The sequence below is a fragment of the Taudactylus pleione genome, unplaced genomic scaffold (assembly GCF_031769625.1).
Source record: "Taudactylus pleione unplaced genomic scaffold, aTauple2 ptg000127l, whole genome shotgun sequence".
NCBI lineage: Eukaryota > Metazoa > Chordata > Amphibia > Anura > Myobatrachidae > Taudactylus > Taudactylus pleione.
The window spans coordinates 20967408-20992345 of NW_028284529.1; the positions used below are offsets into that span (position 1 = coordinate 20967408).

Sequence of the window (24938 nt, forward strand, 5' to 3'; positions counted from 1 at the left end):
TATAATATAACTTTAAATCATCAGGATAATTTCATTTCAATAAGATTTGCACACCAGATGTACTAAAGTAAATGTGTATTTACATAAACAAATTGATCCTCATAAAGTTCACATACAGTACAGTATATCATAAAACAGTATTAGTCAAATACAATGTGAGATATTACAGAGAGAGAGCGAGAGGAGAGAGAGAAAGTTAATATGGGTGCATGGGATGTGTGGGGGATGGGATTCCACATATTCTTTGTTTCCAAGCCAAATGGATAAACTCCATTTTGAATATGATGAAACTCCCATGATGCTATAGCCTCTGTAAATCATCCTACAACAGGGATATCCATTTATGATCATAACTATAATAACATACTCCATTATAAAACAAAATGCATCCAGTAATTCACATATCTATCCATCTAAGGTTTTTACCTCCTCCATTACACCAACTTATACAGACATTCATTGCAATACTATTATAAGTATGCAAATTGGATTTTGTATGCCGATTGCTAACAAAACATGGTAATAGGGAAAATCATCTTTAATAATCATTAGCGGATACGATATTTATTAGTGAGATGTGGAACTCATCTCACCTTAACTATATTTTTGGTAAAAGGGACACCATTCTCACACACCACAACTGTGTGATATTTGCAGGCAAACATTGCACTATATAGTACTCCAGAATGCATAACATATAAGCTGATTCCAATATCTAACAATTCCATCTGAATACACACCTCACAATCTTATCAGAATACAGCCAGAATTCACAAGCCTATACTGCCAGGCCATGCTATTGTTCAGCACATGATTCAATGGTGGGGGGTGTGGGGATAGCATGGATTCCTTTGTTTAGGCCACATGGTGGCACCCATCTTAGCAAACTATAGACTCCATTCTAATTAATTAATCTCTCATGATAACAAACCTGTTTGAATCAAGCACATGGTTCAAGGCCTAAGGTGTAGCTATCAAACAGTGTATAATTGACCACTACAGAACTTCACAATAAACAGCATATCTTGCTATTTATTCTCAAAGTACCATAGAATAACCATTACTCTTAACTCATAACCAAAGCAATACAACATGATAACCTTGCTGCGTATACGAACAAAGATTCCACTATGAATCACTTTCCTGTATGTTGCCCTTGGCACACAAAACACCACAGAGCTACAACATACAGCATATAATACGGCCTAGATCACACCACAGACCTATTATAATTATACAAAATATACTGTAAGCTAACACAAATCACTACAGACTCACACATATACAGTTAACTACTGTTCAGACTAACACATAATTACACAAACCAAAGCATCACAACCTTATGGTATGTGATCTACCACAACCTATTTGATTACTACATAATTAACCATCACCCTCAAAGCTATCAGTTTAATCTACATTTTCCCTGTAAGCCATGTATGGGTTAAGAGAGATACTTATTTATTGGGGAGGAAAAGAGCCAGCTTCCCCATTAAGAAGTGTTGAGATCCCATCCTTCTTGTATGGCTGTAGCAGCGTGAGTGGGTCTCAGGTCTGTGGGCTAGTTGTTAAGCTCCTGACCCCCCCTATGGGTGTGGTTATTCCTTGGTCAACTGAAATTCTTGGTCAGTTGAAACTCTTGTGGTTCGGGTGGTTCTAACCTTATGTGTTACAACAAAGGTCAGAGGACTCGTGGCCACATGTGTTGAGATGTTAATTAGCGTGTCCAACCAGTTGTGTGACTATAAGTTGAATAAGATAATTTGATATTTATATATAATGATTGATTAGTTACCCTCTAACAATCACCATTTTGTGCTGCACTTATCACATCAACTGTTGTCCTACTGTAACTTACACTTGCGCACCAACACACAGATACACGCACAGTAGGGTCTATGAGGGCGATTCAAAAGTTCAGCCGGCGGCTTTTTTTTTAGATGCCCGACAGAGCAATTCAATTATTGCTCTGTCAGGGCGCGATAGCCGCTGGTGCCAGCATTTCTGCAGCACTCAGGAGTGCGCGAGCAGAAATGTGTTTGAAACACCCTGGTTAGGGCGCGCCCTAACCTGAAATTAAGATGGGTATAGTCGTTTTAGATGGCTAAACCTCGTCTATTAGTTGGCGAAGAGGGCGATAATTAATGAGCACCCAGAACAATTGAATGTCAAACTGGGCGCTCATTAATTAGCCCGACCAAAAAAAATATTTAAATCGCCCCCTATATGTGTTAGCAGCCAAATAAGCTATGAGGGTTATATTTACTAAAGTCAGAGTTTTTAGATATGGAGATGTTGCCCATAGCAACCAATCAGATTCTACTTAACATTTATCCAGCACCTTTTAGGAGATAATAGCTAGAATCTGATTGATTACTATGGGGAACATCTTCACTTCTAAAATCCCGGACTTTAGTAAATATACCCAACACCCAGAAGATACTCATGCAAACACAGAAAGAACATATCAAGAATGCACAAAAAAGTGTTTGTAAATGGTGCACTAGGAATAACTTTTATTTAACAATTTCTAATGTTAAAATATTGTATGTGTGTTTAAAATCAAAAAAGTGAAATATTTTTTAAATAACTAAAAGTGTGTATCAAGGAAACAGAGAAATCGTGAAATAAAATATAACACAGTTACGTAGTGTAAAAGAACAGAAATTACATACAAACTCTACACAGAAAACCAAACCCATGACCCCAGTGTTTCCAGTAGTAGCAAATACTGTAGGCTTCACAAGTACTTACATTGGTGAGCACAATGTGGCCTGGTTACACACTGGCTTTGGTTGAATGTGACTTTAGGCATAAATATCTTTATTGATTTTCAAAAAATGATTCACCATGATAACTAATGGCATCTTATTCTTATGTGTATTATATGTATTTAAGATATATCTTACTAGCGTGCAATGTGAGTCCTGTCTCAACAAGTAGACCAATTACTTGCGAATAGACTGTTGAGGTGATATACTATAGTATTGTTGGCACAGTCCAGAAGTACTCCATCTGCAGCACATCCTCAAGAATCTCATTTTAAAACCAATCTTTCCATACACTGTGACACTCACGATAAGAACACTTTGATAGATGATGATACTTATACCAATAATCAGTTTGCATTTTTGTAGCAGGAGTGTTGGAAATAAGATTTTATTGAGAAATAGCAGGGATGATTCTGGCCTTTGAGAGCACATACTGTAAGATGAATAAAAATGTGTTTAATGGGAACCAACTGACCCAAAATTGTGGGTGACAGGTTAACAGAGCCAGAGGAAAACAGAATGTATGCTATAGCTAGCTATACGTTGTGATGATGAAATGCCAGAAATGCCAAGTAAATGTAACTTATGTCATGAGTTACTGAACTGTGCAGGTCTTCACCTCTGCTAGTAAATAACGCAGATTGTGTGTCTGTGATAGATAAGAGTTCATGCAACAGCCAATGAGAAGATAAGAATAGCTACATCGTATGCAGCAACAGCATAATAACGTCTCTGCCAGTCACTACTGTAATGACTGATTATTGTGGATAATACATGCCCCCTCCAAATTATGCAAACTGTTAATAATATTTATTATCTAGCCTGAACCTTCTGCTGTTTGTGTAAAATACATCATTATTATTTATTTGTGCTCTTTAGCAGTGGGCAATATCTGCCCACAGTTGATTGCCGTGAAACACAATAAGTTGCTCTGACTTACTACCAGCTGCTCGGGCTGGTTCTATGATTAAACAACCCCAGGCAGGTGACTAGGGTGTCAGTTATAGGGGTATCAAAAACACTGAATGACATATAATGTTAAGATGCCCATATACGGTGCAATATCGTACCGAGTGTGGGTGTGATATTGACCAGTGTGCGCTCCCGTGGGGTTGTACATTGCACCTCCAGATCTTACTGCATGTTCACTTGATCTGGGGATGTGATCAATGGTGCTCCAGCCAATCAGCCCCCAACTGTCAACTGTTAGAAAAATTATAGTTGGGAGCTGATTGGCTGGAGCACCAGTTATCATACACAGTGATATTTATCACTCGTTTTGGTGATAAAACTTGTTAGTAAATGGGGGCCCATGTATGGGCAGCTTTACTATTTGAATCTTCTAATGCCACCTGGTGCCACCACACAAAGCAATGGTACTGTCAGTGATATGCTGAGAATGTGGTGCTTGGCTATGAGTATGATGTGACAAAGAAGCACCACACTTCTAGTGTGAGGAATCACACTCACCTGCCAGCTGTTAGAGTCAGTGGAAATTGGGTCATTATGCACAAGGTGGTGGTGGTGGTCAGGGGCGAAGCACCTAGGGCTTGCACCTGCCCTGACAGCTGTATGCATGGAATTTTATCAAATAATACCAGTATGTGTGCTTTTTTATGTTACTTTGAGGGTTTGGACAATGATGAGCTATGATGTAGAGATGCAAGTATGGGGGAGCACAGAAAAAATATCAAAGGGTAGCAGAAAGTGGAAATCTAGGTCTGTAATTCTGGCTGTGATAGAACTGTATTTCTTACAGTATGTCATGTTCCATGAATTACTAGGGACACTTGTCTAGATAATATTTCACACTGTACTCTCTTTCCCTCAATCCATGTCATCAAAATGGTAGACAAACCACACTAGCTAATTGTAGCCTGACTCATGTCATTTGACTGTGGAAACTGAGATTGTATGTAATAAAATTGGACAAGGGAAAAGATAGCAATACCAAATATAAATAATGTTTTATTCTTGCTAAATATATAATTGCTTTGTTTTAATAAACACTTTGAACACTCTGAAATTATGTTGTGACGTTATTGTTTTCATTTTCTTTTCAAATCTGATTGGCCAGTGCTGTGTAGTTTGAGGCATCTTGCACATAAACAAGAATGAGGAATACAATTTATTGTATGTGTTGTACTGATTTTTATTCTCTTTTTCTGTTTTTGTTTTAGCACCACCAAGGTTTACAAGAAGCCCTGTTGATCAAACAGGAGTTTCAGGGGGAGTTGCATCTTTTGTCTGCCAAGCTACTGGAGACCCCAGACCTAAAATTGTTTGGAATAAAAAGGGAAAGAAAGTCAGCAACCAGAGATTTGAGGTATTAGGTCCATTGTTCTGTTCCTCTGACAAAGATTACACATGCATGGAGTTGTGTCAGCGTGTCCCATTTATAAACATTATGTGATATAAAGGCTCTCTGCATGTCATTGTACTACAACTCATTGGCAGATCATACTAGAAGTTGTAGTTCCATGGCGGTCAGCAGGTTGAATAGCTGCAAATTAAGTCTTCTAGAGAAACAAAATTTAAGTCTGGTTTAGACTTTATATTTATTTCCATGATCACTACGGTAAATTCTATTGTGAACATTGAACATGTTCTTACTATGCAGCTCGTAAAAGTGTTATTATTTACTCCCTGCATGTTGCTTTTTATTGTTTTAACCACAGGTGAGTAACTTCAGTTCTCAGACCTTGCACATCAGTAATGCAGTAATAATTAAGGAGCTAAAAAGTGTAGGATTTCAGAATGCCACTCATATGCGTCAGTTTATCAGAATAACTCATTTACTGCCTTCCCAAGGACTGAATTTGCTGAATTTGCCCACTATTGGTTTAAAGGAACACTAAACCTAATAGGCATGTTGGCTTATGGAAAAGAGTTTTGAGTAACATTCACAAATATATTTTTAAATCGTTGAGCTGAAGATGTTTAAAGTAATGTTGAGTTTGTTGGGAGAGCAGGCAAAGAACACTCAGGGGCACTGAGAGTAAGTGAGTATAAAGAAGCTGGGTCAGGGTGGCACAGCATGTAAATCTGTCTCTCATATTCCTGGTGGCCACACTTCCATATATCAGGCCATGTCTCCTAGTACTGGAGCCCCTTAGATCTCCTGGTGGCCATGAGAACACTGCAGAGAGACTTTTGACACTAGGGTGTTTATTTACTAAGCGTCGGGTTGTAAAACCCACCACTTCCAATCCTGCTTATGCCCGAAATTTAAAAGAGCAATAATGTTACTAGCAAAACACAGCTAATAAAAGCATTTCCCTTTTAAATTTTTGGCATAAACACGATCCGAAGTGCTGGGTTTAGGAATGGATACTTAGGGGTCTTTTCATTATCAATTAATTTCTACAAAAGCAGGTGAAATTAACATTTTCACCTACTTTTGGAGAAATTAAGTTTTGGAACCATCATCATAAAGGTATCGCAGGAGATATCACAGATATCTCCTTCTTATCTTTCTCTCCAGATGTGGCCCGCTGTCGTCACAAATTCATCAAGCTCTGAGAATGCAGCTTGACTGCGGGAGCATTCACCATCTTCAGATGGCGTTTGCTCTTGCATACTCTGCTCCTTCCCTGTGGGAAGGAGTCCCGGATTGCGACGAGAGATCCTTTAGGATGCCTCCGCTCCTGTCTGGCTCCTTCCACCCAGGGCTTTGTGCGCGTGTATGAACTAGAGCTGACTTCCACTGGATGCCGGGGCTTTATGCCCGTATGTGACCTAGAGCAGACTCAGCAGTGCTAAGTTTCGCTGCTACGAAAGTACCAGTGAAAACATTCGGGGAGACAGCTGATTTTAGGATCAGCTGTCTCCGTGCTGGAGCAATGATGAATTGGGGTCCATTTGGACTCTGATAATTACCATCATTTATAGACCCCTTAGTAAATAATCACACAGAACTGATATCATATAACAACAGCATTTCTCTGCTCCATTGCGCATTCAAATAAAATGGCAAATATATTATGTTCTTCTATAATATGTTGTTTATGTTTGTGAATGTTACAAGATGCCTTTTCATATTGAATCAACATATACTTTGGGTTTAATAGTCTATTTTTGTGCTTACAACCTTGAAATGTTTACTCATTCATTCAATAATATGTAACTGAAATGAAACTTTTTCTTCCCCAAAGTAAGAAACAAAAGCAAAATTATGATTTGCTTTATAGCAGACTATAAAATGGACTGGTGTTCCAAGAAAAAGTTTTACGAGGGAAAAAAATGTTGTTTAATAGAATTAGTAAATACATTCAATGTTTAGTATAAGTAAAGTAATTAAAACACTAAATGATAGTAGAACATTATGTCACTGATCAGAGCCGTAACTAGATTTTTTGGTGCCCTGTGCCAGAAAGAGCATCGGCACCCTCCTCATTTTTCAAAGGGATATAATGCACCCAAAAAAGGGCCATGGCCTCATGGGGAAGGGCCAGGGAAGAGATAGGAGAGGCCAGGAGATGCTGGGGATGAAATAAGAGGAAGCTGCAAGAATGATAATAAAAAGACATTTGACAGGCCCAAACAGCGCCCCCTGACCTGTGGTGCCCTGTGCGATGGCATCGGCCACACTACCCTAGCTACGGCCCTGTCACTGATGCTCAATTAATACACACAGAAATTAATAGAACTTATGTTTTACGATTCAAAACAATTGTTATTAAACTATAGCCAAAGTCTTGACTTTAAGACTTTTTGTTTTCAACAAAAATAAGTTCAAGGGTATTAAATGTAGGGAAATATACATAATTCATATTTGTTTTTAGTTAAGAATATAATTTAATATGGATCATGGGGTACAATAATGGTGAAAGGATAATTTGTAATCTGTGTGGCACTATACATGTAATATGAGGACAGGCCTTACTGGCTCACAAGGTGGTAAAAAGACAGCATAATTGCAATTGAAATAAACTTGACTGTGTGAGGCATTTATGCTATAATAAACAATGACAGGTTCAAGCGCAAATGCCTCTCTTCACATGATCATAGAATAACATACTGTAGCCACAACAAGTGGTGCAGATCCAACAGGTGGAGGTCACTGCTAAATAGGGAGACAGGTGGCCAGTAACAGGAGAGAATGTGAGGTTGTGTCAACAACTACTGACTGTATTTCAAGGCAAATCTAAACATAGTCCATGGTGGGCCAAGGTAAGTATGTAGCACTGTCATCAGTCTTAGCTCAGGGACTACAACCTGACTCCGTTACTGGTCGCATACATTCCAGTGCAATACAAAACAAACATATCGCATACAGTAGAGACTTTTGATGTGTGCATATTCCAGTTTTATAGGAACACTTATGATTCACCAATAGTAAATAGCAAAAATAAGTGGATGTGCCTTATGGTAAATATGTTAATCACAACCTTAGAACAAGTACAGAAAAAGGCTGCAGGGGAATGGTAAGTTATCCAGAAATGTAAGTCATTGTATGCAGGAAAATATGTTTACACTCTGATTTAGAGATCATATTTGCAAGTTTGCCTATGTAGAGAGATCACTCTAAAAACCATTAATACAGTACTGTATTATAAGACACAAAATATAAACTTCAAGTTGATTATTTACAAACAATAGATACTTATAAACTTCCGTAAATTAAAATATAGCCCCTCCACGATCAAACATTTATCGGTTATATTTTTATTATGCTTCTGCATATCATTGCAGTACAAGCAGTACCGCACACCTGTTTTTAACCAAAGTTTTTTGCTGGTTGGGATCTAGCACCACAACATGCATTTATGAATTGAAGGGTGCTTTTGCTGCAAGCAGGATAAAACACTCTTACATGGTAGGTAACACTGTAATGTTTGGCATCTGAACACAAATTCTCATTTTGTTAGCATCAGTCACCTTTACTATTTAAATGATTCCATTTTATACCATTGATTCCAAATTAATATCACATAGTAGACACTCACTCAGCAAAATAGCCATTGATATTGTTGAGATGAAAATCCAATTCTTGTCATAGTTATGGTTAGTATCAACAACACCTGTGACAGCTTTGCTTTCTTTCCACAGGTAATAGAATTCGATGATGGATCTGGTTCTGTACTAAGAATACAACCTTTACGAACACCAAGAGATGAGGCTATATATGAATGTGTTGCATCCAACAGTGTTGGAGAAGTTAGTGTGACTACCAGGCTCATAGTATTACGGGGTAAGACAATATCGGTATTATAGAACTATTTTATTTTATTCAAAATACCACTGTTATGCTGGAAATGTAAGTATACAAGACTGATGAATGTCCTAACTGTAATTATACCTCATTTTAGTTTGAGGTTATCTAACCCACTGATATTTATGGAAGTAATTTCTGAAGGTTATTTGGAATAAAACATCTCTAAATATTTTGCTTTGTGGGTGATGCTACTGGAACCAAATAAATGCCAATTGTGTTTACTACAGGTAGTTTTGAAATTTTTGTATGTGGGGGTTTTATAAATGATTGTCCTGAACTAGTAAAATATTATCAGTGGCAAATACATGATGGGTTTTTGAGAACCAAAAAAAACCCTTGCCTGACCAAATTTCTCCGTCACTGCCCAAGGCAAAGCACCATCTCCGTCTCTAGACTACCCATGGCAGAGCACATCTCCATCTCTACACTGTGAACGGCAGAGCTCTCTGGCTTACAGATGGCCGATGAGGACCATCTGCACATGCCAGCCATAGTAGCTCTTCACATGCCCTTTGCAACCAGGATAGAGCTAGTATTATCCATGCTGATAGTGATGTATGCTGCTTTCTTTATGTAGTGGACAGTCCAACAGCTAAAACGTCGACACAACGGGGACACTGGAGGCCAAACCCGTAATGCCGACATGTTATAAATGCGATTTACATAATTTTAACAGTGTTGGATTCAAAAACTTCAAACGTGATAGTAAAGCACCATGTTTCAAGTTGTAAATCCGACACTGTTTAAATGCTGTACATTGTATTATTAATAGGTCAGCATTACAGGTCAACCTCATGGTGTTCCTTTAATTGTCTGTTCCTTTAATTGTCGGACTGCCATACCCAACCCCTGCTCTCACAATTAGGTGTATAGTGACGATGTGGCCGACTGAACATACGGGGAGAAATTTGCATCTACAGTATCTTGAAGCACAGAATGCGCCCGCTTTGCGTGCTGTTTTAAATTAAATCCTCTGTGCTTATTTTTCCAAAGTCCAGATTCCCAATACACAATGATTAGTGAAAATATGTTACTGTAACAATGTCACTGCAGTTAGCACCTATAAGAAACGAGATGTGACTTCTATAGACTGAAAAAAACATTACTGTCAAGTGTGATTAGCACTTTCTTAGCATGGTATTTTCATAACACAACATGCTGAAAAGAAGCTGTAAATGTATTTATTTATAGTGCCAAGCTTTAAAAGCTTCTATCTTTCATTGATGGCAATTTAAGTCTACGGTCTTCAATCAGTGCATTTACGACCAATTGACAATAATAGCAGTCATTGATCAGTCAGTGGTTTGGCTTTTAACAGAGCATAATGGCATGATACCATGGATTGTTCTGTGTATGAAGCACACTTTACATCTGCAGAATTGTTCAGGAATGTGCATTTCAGTATAGAGAGATTCATTGTAGCATTATTCCTGCATGCTCATATTTGTACACAGTATACAGTTGAGAGACCAAAAGGAAGACAAACCAAATTATATGTTCCTCAGTAAAAAACAGGTATTAGAAGTACTGCTTCCATCTTTGTAGCATACAATTCATTGTACAAAATGACTTAAGCAAACGGTAGCGTTGCCAATTTGTAACCTTTTGACCAGAATTACCATGTTTATTACAGCCCCATTTTTATTAATGCTGCTTTTTTGAAGATGAACACAGTTATGCCTGCTGCGAAAATAGCAGTTTGCCGTTTATGCTATAGAGTGATCTCTGCTGGTGAGCTGGGCTTCAGATATAAAGAGTGCAGCTGAGTGATGATAACACAAAGGCACTTTTTTTTCTGTTGTAAATGACGGCAGTAAAGAAGTAAGCATTCAGCAAATAGGAAACCTACAAGGTTTGGAGTGCTTTTTACATGTAATAATTCCTAATGGATTCAGTTTTGCAGTTTATTAAAAAATTTGAACAAACTTTTACTTACTAAACAAATGACACTAAAGCGACACCATAGTGCAGGCAGCTGGGGCGATCAGCTTCTTTATCGTCATACTTATCTATTATCTGGCAATATCTTCTCTAGACATACTGTACAGTAAATACAGCATTGTAATTCCAAGTGAGTTTTATTGGTGCTGATTTGTAGATATCTGATATTTCTTTTTATACCGTTTGAGGGAATACAGATTCTACCTTGCCTCAATTTATTCTTATTTTATTCTCGTCTGTGGCTGTTACACAGTGGTTGCTGACAAGTCGTATTGTGCTACACTCATGCCATATTAAATCATTCTCCGTGTTTATAAAGCACACTGATTTATGCCCTATGAAGATGTAGTGTATATACTTTAACATAATATCATGTATTGGTTTGAATCGCACAATTTAGTCATATGCATTCATCAAGCAATGAATTTAAAGCTCTAGCTCTCTGACTGTAAGTACATAGCACAGACTGTCTTCTGTGTCCCATATACAGCTGACAAGTGTAGGGAATTCAAACAAAGCGGGTGGTGAAACGGAATCGTAGAACGTGGTCATGGTTATTTTATAGCACATCCAGGATTCTATTCAGAAAGAGTATGACTGAAATCACCGCAATGCCATCCAATGACATTTCACCAAATTGCCCCTATTGATTTTGAAGGCAACTCCAAAATTTGAGATACAAAAATTCCAAATGTTCAAAATCTGCTTATGATATTTTTTTTCTTACATGGCACTTCTTGTTCAGCATTATAAAAGAAATTCTGCTTGGTATTACATATTTAAAGAATGATATTGGCTAGTGTTGTATGTACAAGACATGATGTGGGTGCCTGTTGTGGGTTTTAGAAAATTATGGGACTCCTGTAGCTGTGCAAAATAGCTATAGGGGTATATTTACTAAACAGTGGGTTTGCAATTATGCTAATTTGCATTTATTGCAATTGCAGTTTCAATTTCAGTGGTAAAAGCCACCATCGGCAACCATGAAATCTCTCTGTTGAGTAAATATGTCCCATATTCTCACAAAATCATTAGGCTACCAAAATCGATTCACTTTCAATCTTTAATTCTAATCTGACATTATTCCATGGATTTATAGTTAGATATATATGTAGGAATGCTTCCAAATGTGACCAATGAATTTTGAAGCTGTACAAATTTAAGTAAAATGTAGGTAAGTATACCCACACTTCATTACACTGATTTCCTTCATCAGTAGGAACAACAGGGAGAGTGCCTGGCTGTACTGTACTGTACTGTACTGACATTTCTTACACTTGAACAGTCATTGGAGGTACAGTAGACTCACTTCCATAGATGAGGAAAATGTAGCTTGCCATAGATAGCAAACTCCTGCCCTACTTTAAAATGTTACCGGTAATTTTTTTTTTTTTTTTTTTTTAGAGCCGCTTTTAAAAACCCAGTTATATAAATCACATGCTTTTTTTATTTTGTTTTTTTATTTATTATTGTTCACACTCTGTCTGCTTTATCTTTGGAAGGCACTGTGTTAAACTAAAATGCCTTATAAATTAGTGCCATAAAATGGACATTTCCAGGAAGACTCTGCCAACATGCCTTAACCTTTCTAGTCCTACTGAGAAAAGATTAATTCAGTCCTTTTGGCCATCAAATTATTGGCTTCTTAAGTAAAGTTGTTAATAGGTTTAAATTAGCTCATTGTGCAACTTATTAGTATTTCAATTAAACAAAAAGAGTGAGCATGCTGTGTAATTGCTGAAATCCATCCATCAAACTTCTATGCAGAATAATATTTCTGAAGCATCCCCAATTTACTTAGGCATGAGATATCGGATAATTTGCACAACCCCCTTCTACTGCAATTGTCTTGTCCCGTACTTAGCTATTAACATGGCTGCTAAGCAGTGCTCACTGGCTTGTATGTTTTCTACTAAAAGTCTTAAGCAACTAACAAACTACTGGCATACTAGGCTGGAATTTTATTAGTTTAATAATAACAGTCAAGAAATAAAAACTAACAAACAAAAACAATTCCATTAAGAAGTTGAACATGAACATATCATTGGTATGATTATTTCATAAACTAGTAATTGATGGAAAAAGATTCTAGGAAGTAACTTCATTTTCCAGCTGCAAATAATTGTACTAATCTGGAATTTGCTTTTTCACCTTTTATTGTAAGGGATGTGCACTGAACGAGGGGCTGTGGCAAAGAGATTTCTTTGCTGTGTAATGCTAGAAAATCAAACAAGCAGGGATTAAAGTAGGCTCCTGAAACAATCAGTTTGTGGCTCCTTTGGAGTAATGCATGGCATGATTAGAACTTATTGTGTTTGATCAGGTTCCTTGATAATAGTATCGGTGGCACCACGTCAAGTGTTAGTATTTACTGCCTGGTTAGGGTTTCATTAATCTCCTCACTTCACTGTGTGACAGTCCCTTCTAGCTACAGAAGAGTCAATATTTTCCTCAGTAATACATTATTGGAGTTACCTCTTACTAGCTTAATCACAATTATCAATATTTTCGCAGAGTCCTTTTTACACAGTTCCACCTCCAAATAAGTTGTTTAAATAAAAGTGTACAGATATACTTCTAAAATTATTACCCCAGTTGACTTTACTGGGCTCATTAATAAATTGAAGAAGTTTTCTAGACAAAAACAAATGCATTTATCAGTCTGCTGTTTATTGTTTCTATGAGATGATGCTTATTCACACACACACACACACACACACACACACACACACACACACACACACACACACACACACACACACACACACACACACACACACACACACATATATATAAACAACGAAAATGGGATGGCACTCAGTGAGACTCCAATAACCAGGCAGAAAAATAGCAGTACTTTGCTTTTTAACTTGTCAACGTTTCAGTGTTGGCACACTTTTATTCAAGACAATGTCTTGATAAAAGTGTGCCAACACTGAAACGTTGACAAGTTAAAAAGCAAAGTACTGCTATTTTTCTGCCTGGTTATTGGAGTCTCACTGAGTGCCATCCCATTTTCGTTGTTTTTGACATACCCGCCTGGGGAAAGGCACCGGAGCATCTAGACTGTAGAGTGAGTGCCGGTCCTCCACGATACTTTATATATATATATATATATATATATATATTACCTTCACTAGAGTTGTACTGAATTTACACCTGTAAATGGGTATAAATCAGTACATTAGGATTGACTTAGTTTCTTATTTGGGCTAGGCGCAACATTTTTTTGATGTAAAAAGATATACAAACGTGGTCGATGAGGTTGAATATTTTGCCTATTTTAAGGACTGCTTGACAATTAGGAACAATGTAGAGCAGGGCTCTCCAGCTGCAGTGGAACTACATATCCCAGCATGCCCTGCCGCAGTTTTAGCATGCCCTAAAAGCAAAACTGTGGCAGGGCATGCTGGGATATGTAGTCTCACAACAGCTGGAGAGCCACGAGTTTGACACTCCTGCTGTAGAGGTTTCAGCAAATTGACCTGAAAAATCCACCACCATAAAAGCTGTTTCCAAATACACTTCCTGCAGATACACCATTGCATCGCATTATATGCAGAACATCTTTTTGTCATTAAAAACAAATAGAGCACCCTCACTTTCCTGTGTTCTGCATGTTACACAACAAATGGGCGGTGAAACAGGCATCAACAAAAATATGTATGTGTTGAATAACGGTAAAAAAACTAAAAAGTTGCTAATTGACAGTACTTTATGTAGAATTTTTCTTTTCTCTGGTCTACACATCCTTGTCTCTCTTATGCTGCCCATCCTTTTAATGATGCGGGGGACGACGGCACGATTACGATGCCGTCGTCTCCCGTGGGGTGAATTGCATACACTGAACGTTCAGACATTCAGTGTATGCAGATCATCCCCAAACATGGCAACCTGGCGGCGGTCATCAGGTTGACTGTCATGTTCGGGCGATGATTGATGTTAAAAACGACCAGCGTGCGCGCGCTTCGCTGGTCGTTTTTAACCTTTTACTGCCCGATTTGTGGGCGATAACACGAGCGTTATCGTTCCATCGCTAGGTATAATCGCCTAGTGAATGGGCAGCATTAAGCTTAAAAAAATTAGACTTGTTTACTACATAAACTACATTAGAATCAGTCTTTTTTTTCCATCTGCACATTATGTTTGTAAATCTGTGAAAGCCAATAATAAAAAAGTAATATGTTTTCAATGAAGCAATTTGAGCACATATTTTTACTGTCGTCAGTTTACTATCTTAGCGTAATGATTCTGGACATTTTTATTGTTTGGAAAATGAGTTATCTAAAAAGAAACAAGTAGTGGTTGGGAGCAATTGTTTTTTTGCTATAATTTCCCCATTTGTGGTAAGTTGGCTTTTTCGCTGACTGGAAGGATAAAGGTTGCAAAGGCACAAATTGGCTTGAAATCTTTTTCGATTGGATTCTTTAACTAAAAGTGTGAATAATGTGAGCCTACAAATCTGATTGGCAGAGTTAATACAAATTTTGTTTTCAGATAATGGGAAGCAAAAGGTAAAAGGCTAACAGCTTACTTTGTGCATTTAGCAATAAATATGGATTTGTCGGGCTCAGCTGGCTGGGAGCTCCATGTAATTCATTTTTTCATTTTATTTATTTCTTTTTTTCTTTAATATCCTTGAGGTTGATTTTTCCTCTTCAGAGAATTGTTTAGCACAAACACCCTCTTTCCTGCTGAGCTACAGTTGTGGGTATAGTGTTTTTTTTTTTTCATTTTATTTGTTTTAAATTGATTAAAAGATAACATGTAAACAATGTTTTAATTTTCTCACTGGATTTAGAGGTTCTACTTTCTGTTATACATAGAATACTGAAGACTTAAGTCATACAAAGATGTATACACATATATGAATTCACAAGGGACCATTTAGAATCCCTGCACATCTTTGTGTTTGTAATCAGCACTATTAGTATTTGGGATGGTAGTAGACTATTGTGGAGCACCAAACTCTACTGCAGAGTCTGATTTAAGGCCCTTTTTAAACCTTCAATGTCCTCACTTCATGAGTCATCCCATTTCCTTCCTTCATCTCTTATCTTAAAGCTCAGGAGATGTGCACCTGCATAGTAAATGATATCTTATGAGATTACTGCTCCCCAGTGCTATTTTATCATCTGAAATGCATGTATCATTGTAACAAAACACTAGCCTTGTGTATGTGGGAGCCTAAAGGCAATACACAACAGGACAAAGCATAGTCACAAATAAACAGAACAATAGCCATCTAAGCTCTATTCTGCATTGTTACTGCTTTGCCAGAAACATTCATGTATATGGCCCTTGCATTCCTCATATGGATCAATTAGCCCCTTTTAAGCTTTGTGTACCAATTCCATTATATGCAATTTGAACTGACCTCTAATACCCCTTTCACATCGCAAAAGTAACCCGGGATATTGCCAGGTCGACCCGGGTCGAGGTGCAGTGTGAACGCGCCAACAGAAAAATTGCGGCGACTCGACATTTCAACCCTGCAATCGACCAGAGTTGAACTCGGGAACAAACCAGGTTGATGTGCAGTGTGAACAGGCCCTACCCTGGTTATCCAACCCGGGACTCAGCAGGCAACGCTGATTGGATGTTCCTGGGTCTCTCTTGATGATGTCAGCAGCCAGACACACAGGCAGCAAACTGCAGACAACAGCAGGGGCAGCATTCCAGCAGTCTGAAGGGGGTTAATAATACTACAGTTACTACAGTGATGGCTAATTGGAGTGATGCAGAAGTGAACTGTGCACTATTCTGCCAGAAGCTGCATGCTCTCACTAGCTGAATCAAACAGCAGTAAATTACAAACTCAGGGCTACACAGTGGTAATCCATCAGCCATGATTCCTGCAAAGCTGTGAGCAGTCCCCTTGTGTTCCCTTAAGTGATCTTATCTTTGTGAGCCTGAGAAAGTCAATTTTTAATGACATCCATAGTGTTTTACAGGGCTGACCTGGGTTCAGTGTGAACAGGGCCAACCCGGGAATAACCCTGGTCGAAGGTGCAGTGTGAAAGAGGTCTGACCCGGGTCTCAGCCGGGTTGGACCCGTGTTCAAAATATCAGGTCAGAGCCAGGTTTGCAATGTGAAAGGGATATTTTTGAGGGGCAATGTGACATCTATATTAGGGGACCATTAAACGGCAAAATTGTAATTTTCAAATATGAACTGTGAGATAAAACATAATCTGTCTGTAGCTCTGTTAACTTCCCATTCTACTATGTACAGCTAAAGCTCTTCCACATATTTAGGAGATTTATCTACCTGACCTCTTTAGAAAGTTTGGTACATCTCCCCCCCTGTTTACGACCAACTCCCTCGTCTTTGTCATTTTGGTGGTACTGTAGAAGAATGTTTATTTTGGTAACAATTGCAGACATGATAAGTATGAATAACCGCCGGATCAAATACAGACAGCGGAACACCGATGGACCTAATTCCCGACTGGGGCTGGCAAGTACCCTAACCCTCCCTTAGTGGTGGATAACACTAACCTCCCCCCTTAGTGCCTAACCCTAACATCCCCCCGTTAGTGCCTAAACCTAACCCCCCTCCCCGCACCCTAAACCTAACCCTCCCGAGGGTGTGCCTAACTTTAACCCCCCCCCCCTAATGGTGCCTAACCCTAACCTTCTCTTTCCCTACCCTAACCGTAACCCTCCCAGGGGGTACCTAACCCTAAGTCCCCCTAGGGGTCCCTAAACCTAGCCCTCTCCCCCAGCGGCTAGATGCTAAGAGACCCGGCTTATATTTGTACGGTATGCTGGGCGTCTGGATTTTGTGATGGGGCTAATGATAGGCGCAGGATTTCGACGCCTATCCTTAGTCGGGCTGTCAGTGTCGGGATATCGACGAGCAGGATAGCGCCTGCCGATATACTGACTGCATCCCTTATATACGTAAAATAGACTGTAAGGGTTAAAGACAAGGGCCATGAAATTGGATTTTTGCCTTTAACCAGTTGAGCAGTATTAGATTTACTTGAAGGTTACAGGATCTGAACAAGTCCGGAACAAACCATGTTTTTGTGCTGGTTTCGGTTTGGGTGAACCCATAAGAATGCTGTGAAATATGTTGCCACTTTCTGCCACAGGAAATAAGTAAGAAATGAATCCTAATTTTCTGCACAGTGGGGTGTGATTTGTGCAGATCCTAAGATTTATCTGACCATGAAAAGAGATGAACAGTATGAGTTAAACTATGCTACAGTTTTGCACATCTCTAGGTGCAGGCAGCAAATTGGTGCTGTAACTCATAGAAACAAATCAGATATTTGCTTGCATTAGTTTAACTTGCATTGCAGTTATCTATTTGATTGGTCGCTGCTGGCTACAGCACATCTGTGCCATTTGCACATTTTTTTATTAATTAAGCCTGTTTGTCTATACAGTGGCAGTCTGACCTAGTATCGTACCATTTTCTGTGCTGCTCAGATCATCATGGGAATGCAAATGTTTCACTCAAATAGCTGACTTACAAAAATAACAGTTGTTTCTCATAAACACCACCGCAAAATGAAAACATACCCCTAAGGTTATTGTTATTGCTGCTTTAAAATTACAGACCTTAGGTTTACTTGTTAAAGCTTGATATTTGCATTTCCCTGTAATAAAAAGAATGTTTATTTGATGTATTTTAAATGGCTTTTTAGCTCATTTTCATGAAATTTGGCAACAAGAACACAGGCCCATAAAACAAAATGGGATCTGGATCAAGCTCTCTTGCAAATGGCATTCCTAGAACATTTCCTCTACTTTTATTGACTATCATTTTTTTTAGATTTTCTTTTGCCTTCCTGCTTTTACCATGTTATTGTGTTTTTTCTCCTTCATACATTTATTTGTGTAGAAAGTAAAAAACACTAACCTAGTGACCCTTCTTCTTTCCACAATACAGTTTGTTTTTGTGCCCTTTGGTTAGTAAGTATATAATAAAGAATCCTTTTTTATGCTACAGTATTAGAACATTGCATCCTGGGAATTGTCCCTTTACCATTTCACAGCACCATTAATAATTGCAGTGTTTGATTAAAATTGCCGCCTATTATTTATAGTAATTGCAACTTTCAAATAAAAATGTCAGGCTGGTATATAGCTAGTCTAATGTGTTGATACGAATATAAATGCTTCATTATATCAAGCCGAAGATTGAGGAGAACATTTTGCAAAAGTCGAAGCTTAAGCATCAACACAATGTGAGTCACATATATTTTCCAAAAATATGTTGCAGTGACAGCACAAATACAAAGCATAAGATTAAACAGTGCATTTAAATATTACCTAAAAGAGAAGGGGAAGTTGTGTGTTTGATAATTTACTGTTAAATTCAAATTAGACTTTAAAAAACAATCTGCTTGTGTGATGCGTGTCCAGCTTTACAGATGTGTCCTCGTACACTTATCCTCGATACACCCAGGGCTCTGAGAGGGGGGGGGGATGCAGGTACTACTTACCTGGACCAGTAGAAAGGGCTCGACAGGGGCTGGGTAAACCCCCACTGCTCTGCCCACCACTGCTTGCTGCGCCTATATAGCAGTGCAGCCACAGCGGCACATTAGTCAGTGAGAGAGAGGATATTGCTACTGCAGCAGTTTCCTATCACTGTCCGATATGCCGCTGGCACTGATGCTGACCTGCTCTACAGGTGCGTGGTAGGGGGCAGGAAGAATAAGTGGTGGGGGAGATCACACATATCACCACCCTCTGGAGACACCCCAAAGTGCTGAGCACACGGCGCCATTTCACAGCACCACACATAGTAGTTTGTAAAGTTTTTGTTGGGGGGGGGGGGTGGATTTTGCATTTTACCATGCCCCCCTCACCCCCTTCCTGGCTTGTCACAGCTCTAGGCGGCCCTAAATACACCATTCCATGTGAGACGCCTGGAGCGAGTGAGCTGCCATGTCCCGTGCTTGTGACAATTTGTCTTTTTCGCATATAAATGCATCTTAGATGCAAATGAGGAGTTAAGATAACTTGTGCCATTGACAAAGGTCCAACGTTAGGAATATACAGCTCAAAGTTTTGTAACGCACTCAATAAGTTCCTAGAAGATAGCGGGAACAAATGAAGGGGCTGTTCCATCGCTTTTCCAACCTATAGCCTCAAGATGTGTGGGTTATTTTACCAAAAAAAGAGGAAAACAAATATAGTGTACACTGTGTGAGTCCAAAACCATAAACTCATATGATATATGCTCACTGATTCTTGAAAGAAATCGAGCCTTGGATGATATTGCACTGTTACCCGCTGTGGATTGCAGATAGCACTGGTTGTTTTCAAACCTTGTGGTAGGTGTTCTACTGTCGCATATCGTGAATTGGACCAAATAAATTCTTGAAGATCATACTCACCCTTTATAAATGTGTTATTTTGCTTGGACATTCATATATAACCCCGATGTCCATAGTGATGGAATAAAGTCCTTATATCTCATTACAGAGAGAAAAATGAGGACTCAAATAATCTAGTTCTAGGATGTTCCTAAAAAAAATAATGTCTACTTAAGGGCTTGTGTAAAGATATATATATATATATATATATGTGTGTGTGTGTATATATATATTATCATCCTTTATTTATATGGCACCACAAGGGTTCCGCAGCGCCTTACAAAGTACATAAACAAATGCCCACACAAAAGACAAGTACATAGACAAATGAGCACACAAGAAAAAACGTTTATTAACAGTACAACCAACACAGGACAAATACATGATTTATACATTGCTGCATAACACTTAAATAAGCAGCATGGTGTCAGCAACCAAGGGTTAGGTGCTGTTGTAAATTAAAGTAGGAGTAAGTGAGGGAGAAGCACATGTGGATTCATCTAAACGTGAGTGCTGGTTTTTTGTTTACTCTGCAGGCGATCAGCTTGCTTAGTGACAGGACGTTTATTTTGTTTTGGACCTAGCACCCCTCTGCCAAATAGTGTTTTTTGAGTGACGTCTCTCATGCTATCTATCTATCTATCTATCTATCTATCTATCTATCTATATATATATATATATATATATATATATATACAGTCAGGTGCATAAATATTGGGACATTGACAGAATTTTCATATTTTGGCCTCTATTCACCACCACAATGGCTTTGAAATGAAACAAACAAGATGTGTTTTAACTGCAGACTTTCAGGTTTAATTTGAGGGTAATTACATCCTAATCAGGTGAACGGTGTAGGAATTACAACGGTTTCTGTATGTGCCTCCCACTTTTTAAGGGGCCAAAAGTAATGGGACAAACTAAACAATCCTAAATCTAACTTTCACTTTTTAATACTTTGTTGCAAATCCTTCACAGGCAATTACAGCCTGAAGTCTGGAACGCGTAGACATCACCAGACGCTGGGTTTCATCCCTGGTGATGCTCTGCCAGGCCTCTACTGCAAATGTCTTCAGTTCTTGCTTGTTCTTGGGGCATTTTCCCTTCAGTTTTGTCTTCATCAAGTGAAATGCATGCTCAATCGGATTCAGGTCAGGGGATTGTGGTGGTGAATAGAGGCCAAAATATGAAAATTCTGACAATGTCCCAATATTTACGGACCTGACTGTATATATATATATATATATATATATATATACGCACACACCGCAAGATATTAGGTAAATATATGTAAACCCTACTGTAGAAAAAAAGTGTATGGGCCTGCTGGGTTGCTGCTCTTTCATTTTAGTATAGAAACTGACCTCACTGCTGTGTCATCAAGCTAACAGCAGAGGATTATAATTTCTGAGATTGCTTAACTTTTTATGATTAATAGAATGCGTTTATTTCATTTATAACCTGTTTTATTGTGTATCTTATTGAAGGCTCTCATATACGCATGTAGGCAAAGAGATGCCTTCCGACTCAGATCAAGAAGTAGAACCATTCCTAGAATCCTTAGGTGTGACATAGTCCATATAACAAATACTATACTGACATGCTAATATAGCCTCACCTTTAAAAAAGAAGAGGTATAGGTAGACTTACAGTACTTACAGCTATAGGACTACCTAACCTAATTGGAGTACAGTGTTTACAGTATTTTCTATGCCTCTTATGAGTGTACTCCTAAATCAGTAATAGTTCTCATGTATTATGCTATGCATAACATTGCATCTCTAAAGCCCTGCATTCATATAGCAATACTTCTGACTATGGCTAGACATTTTGTTTTAATAGCTGAAGAATCAGTGGACAACATAACAAAATTAAGAGATCATCGTGGCTGAATTTTCTAAAGAATTTGTTTGGCAGGAGACCCTCATTACTTGTATTAAAAAAAAGTTGTATTAATTTGACTTACTATGATCCATTTGCTCCTAGTGGAGTTCTAAAAACAATTTATAGAATGACTGGTTTCACCCTTACTAACCTTTCTTAATGAAGCCTTCTCTAGGCACCAATTTAATCCATGCTGGAAGCACTCTTTGTAGTACATGAGAAAGACTCTTTGCTATATACAGTAGTTCATATAGGCCGTGAAGAAAATTTTTTCTTTAAAAATTACAAGCTGGTAATACCTGGTGATCGCATTTATAATACACCATTGGGAAATTACTATTCTTGAAATAAGTAGAAATTTTGATAACTTTCAATGCTTCCGTGTCAATACAGAGGAAAGCGGTTTATTCTCGTGATATACTGCTAAGGCATTTTATTCAGTTGAATAGCCATGTTTAAAAGCTGTAATACAGCAGTAGTGTCCACTAATTGATGTGTGTTGGTGTTGCGCCCACTGGCAAGAGGCACCAGACAGGGCTGCTCACAGTCCCCGCTGCTGTATACATTACTACAGAGTCTTCTGCTGTTCCCATTAAGGCTGAATCTAACATTTTATAGCTACTGTATAGATGGCAGGACATGAGGAACAAATGCAATTATATGCTGATGATATATTTTTATATCTGGGGTTCTATCTTCTCCTTCCATGGATCATTAGAAATTATAACTAAAGACAGTTACTTTAATGGATTAAATAAATATATGGATGGCCCTTCCATCCCCCAAAAGTAGTATAATAGCACACAGTTTAGATAAAGTTCTCAACAGTACCAGTTAAATTGGTGTTATAATCCGGAACTGCTGGGTTATACCTCAGTTGGCGAATCCAATAGACCCAAGTACTTTTTGAAAGACGATAAAACTCTAGTGAAATCTAGCGTGACCCTGATGCAGTATGGGAATTTGTTTCCAATATTAACCTTAGCAATATCAAGCATAGGACACTTAGACAAATCTATGCTGGTAGGTTATTTATATTTTTATACACCCCTGGGAGTTACATTTTTTTACTCCACTTTAAGTTGTTGGCACTTCTTTGCAAGAAGGTGGAAATGTTGGACTTGGGGCAGCTGTATTGATCAATTTTAATGTCAAATACACATGCTCTCAAAGTGCAATTTCCTAGTGCATTTCTAGACATTCAGGAATGTCCATAATCCACATAACACTGTTCTTGAACTACCGTAGTTCCCTCTTCAGTAGATATTGTGGACCGTTAGGGACCTATTCATCATAACTTAATTTTTTAAAAAGCAGGTGACAATGAACATTTTCACCTGCAATTGTAAAAATTAAGTTATCGGGCCATTCATCAAGAAGGTAAATCAGGAGATTTCTCAGATATCTCCTGCTTACCTTCCTCTCGCGGAATGGCCCGCTGTCCCCATACAATAGTATGGGGACTGAATTCATCAAGCTCCGAAAATACAATATTTTCGGCGCTTGATTGCGGGAACATTCACCATCTTCAGATGGCGAGTGCTCTCGCTACCAGTCCCTGGTTACGAGCCCCTGTCATCGGACATCGGGGCTCTTGTGCGCATGCGTGACTTGTAGGTCATGCATGCGCACTACTGTTACTGCTCTGAAAGGAGCTCGCGGGGACACCTGATTTCGGATCAGTTGTCTCCGCGCCGCAGCAATGTTGAATTGCTTCGGCTTCTGCGGACAGTTAGAATGTTAACTGAACCGAACTGACCCTGATAATTAACATCATAAATAGACCCCTTAGTGTTATTCCATCTCTACAGAGACCGAACACCCTCCAATCTCAAACAGGCTATTGCAGCAACCATGAAGTTATCTGTAGAGCAGGATTTCCCTGAATGTTCACGAAATCAACTTTCATGTCTCTCTCCCACTAGTTCAAGGTCTGGGCCTGCAGCTTCTTTCTGTAGCTTCCTGTCTCTGGCAGGACACACCACAGCGCTACTATGAGTTCTTTACAGAGCTCCAGTTGGATGTGGTCATTCATCTTTTCAATACTGGGATGATTCCAATCTCCGAGCTATGAACAGTATGTAAAAACAAACTGTCCTTAAAGTTGGACATATACATTAAGTTCAAATTACTAGAATCTTAGGCACGCACTAACACTTAATGCAGTGATTCCTAATCATTGTGTTTTGACATGTTTCTGTACCACAGTACAAGGCTTAATGGGGCCTGTTTTGGAAAGCTCTCGTCTTCCTATCTACGCTTCTACCTATCTATCAAGGAATTCTTCAGGAGGACTCTGGTGGAATCCTTCTTTTGCAATATTGTAGCAGGGCACATAAATAGTAAAAATTCCAGCATAATCATAATTTTTTTTTTACTTATAAATTACGAATTTTTAAACATTCTTTTTGTTAAAAGAGGAACTAGAAACCGAAGTCAAGGCTTCCAGTTCCACTATGCATGTGTAAACCGGCAAATGGAGATGGTGAAGCTTTAGGAGTTATATGACTCAATTGCTCTCACTAAATTTCATTGATAATAGATTTTTTGAACACTGCAAATAAATAGTAAATAGACCCATTAATATGTCACAATGGTTTGAAAAGTAGGCCATACCTTCCAACTTTAATATTTTCATAATTGGATCAGTATGTGTAAATCTCTGCTTTGCACAGGAAGGAGGCATAGTCATGTCACACCAGAATCGTCCAGCCCTTATTGATGCATTGAGATGCCCTTCCCCTCTCAGAATATCCTTCCGCATGAAATACCCTTCCAGTGTGCTGG

At 38.6% G+C, this 24938-nt stretch overlaps 1 protein-coding gene across 1 annotated transcript in view; it reads left to right on the forward strand.

Moving 5' to 3' along the window:
* PTPRD (protein tyrosine phosphatase receptor type D) overlaps positions 1 to 24938 on the forward strand; it is a 359458-nt gene that overhangs the window by 151147 nt on the left and 183373 nt on the right. Inside the window, exons 3-4 of the mRNA XM_088472635.1 lie at positions 4952 to 5097; positions 8823 to 8964. Coding sequence (XP_088328761.1) covers positions 4952 to 5097; positions 8823 to 8964 — 288 coding nt within the window. The remainder of the gene's footprint in view (positions 1 to 4951; positions 5098 to 8822; positions 8965 to 24938) is intronic.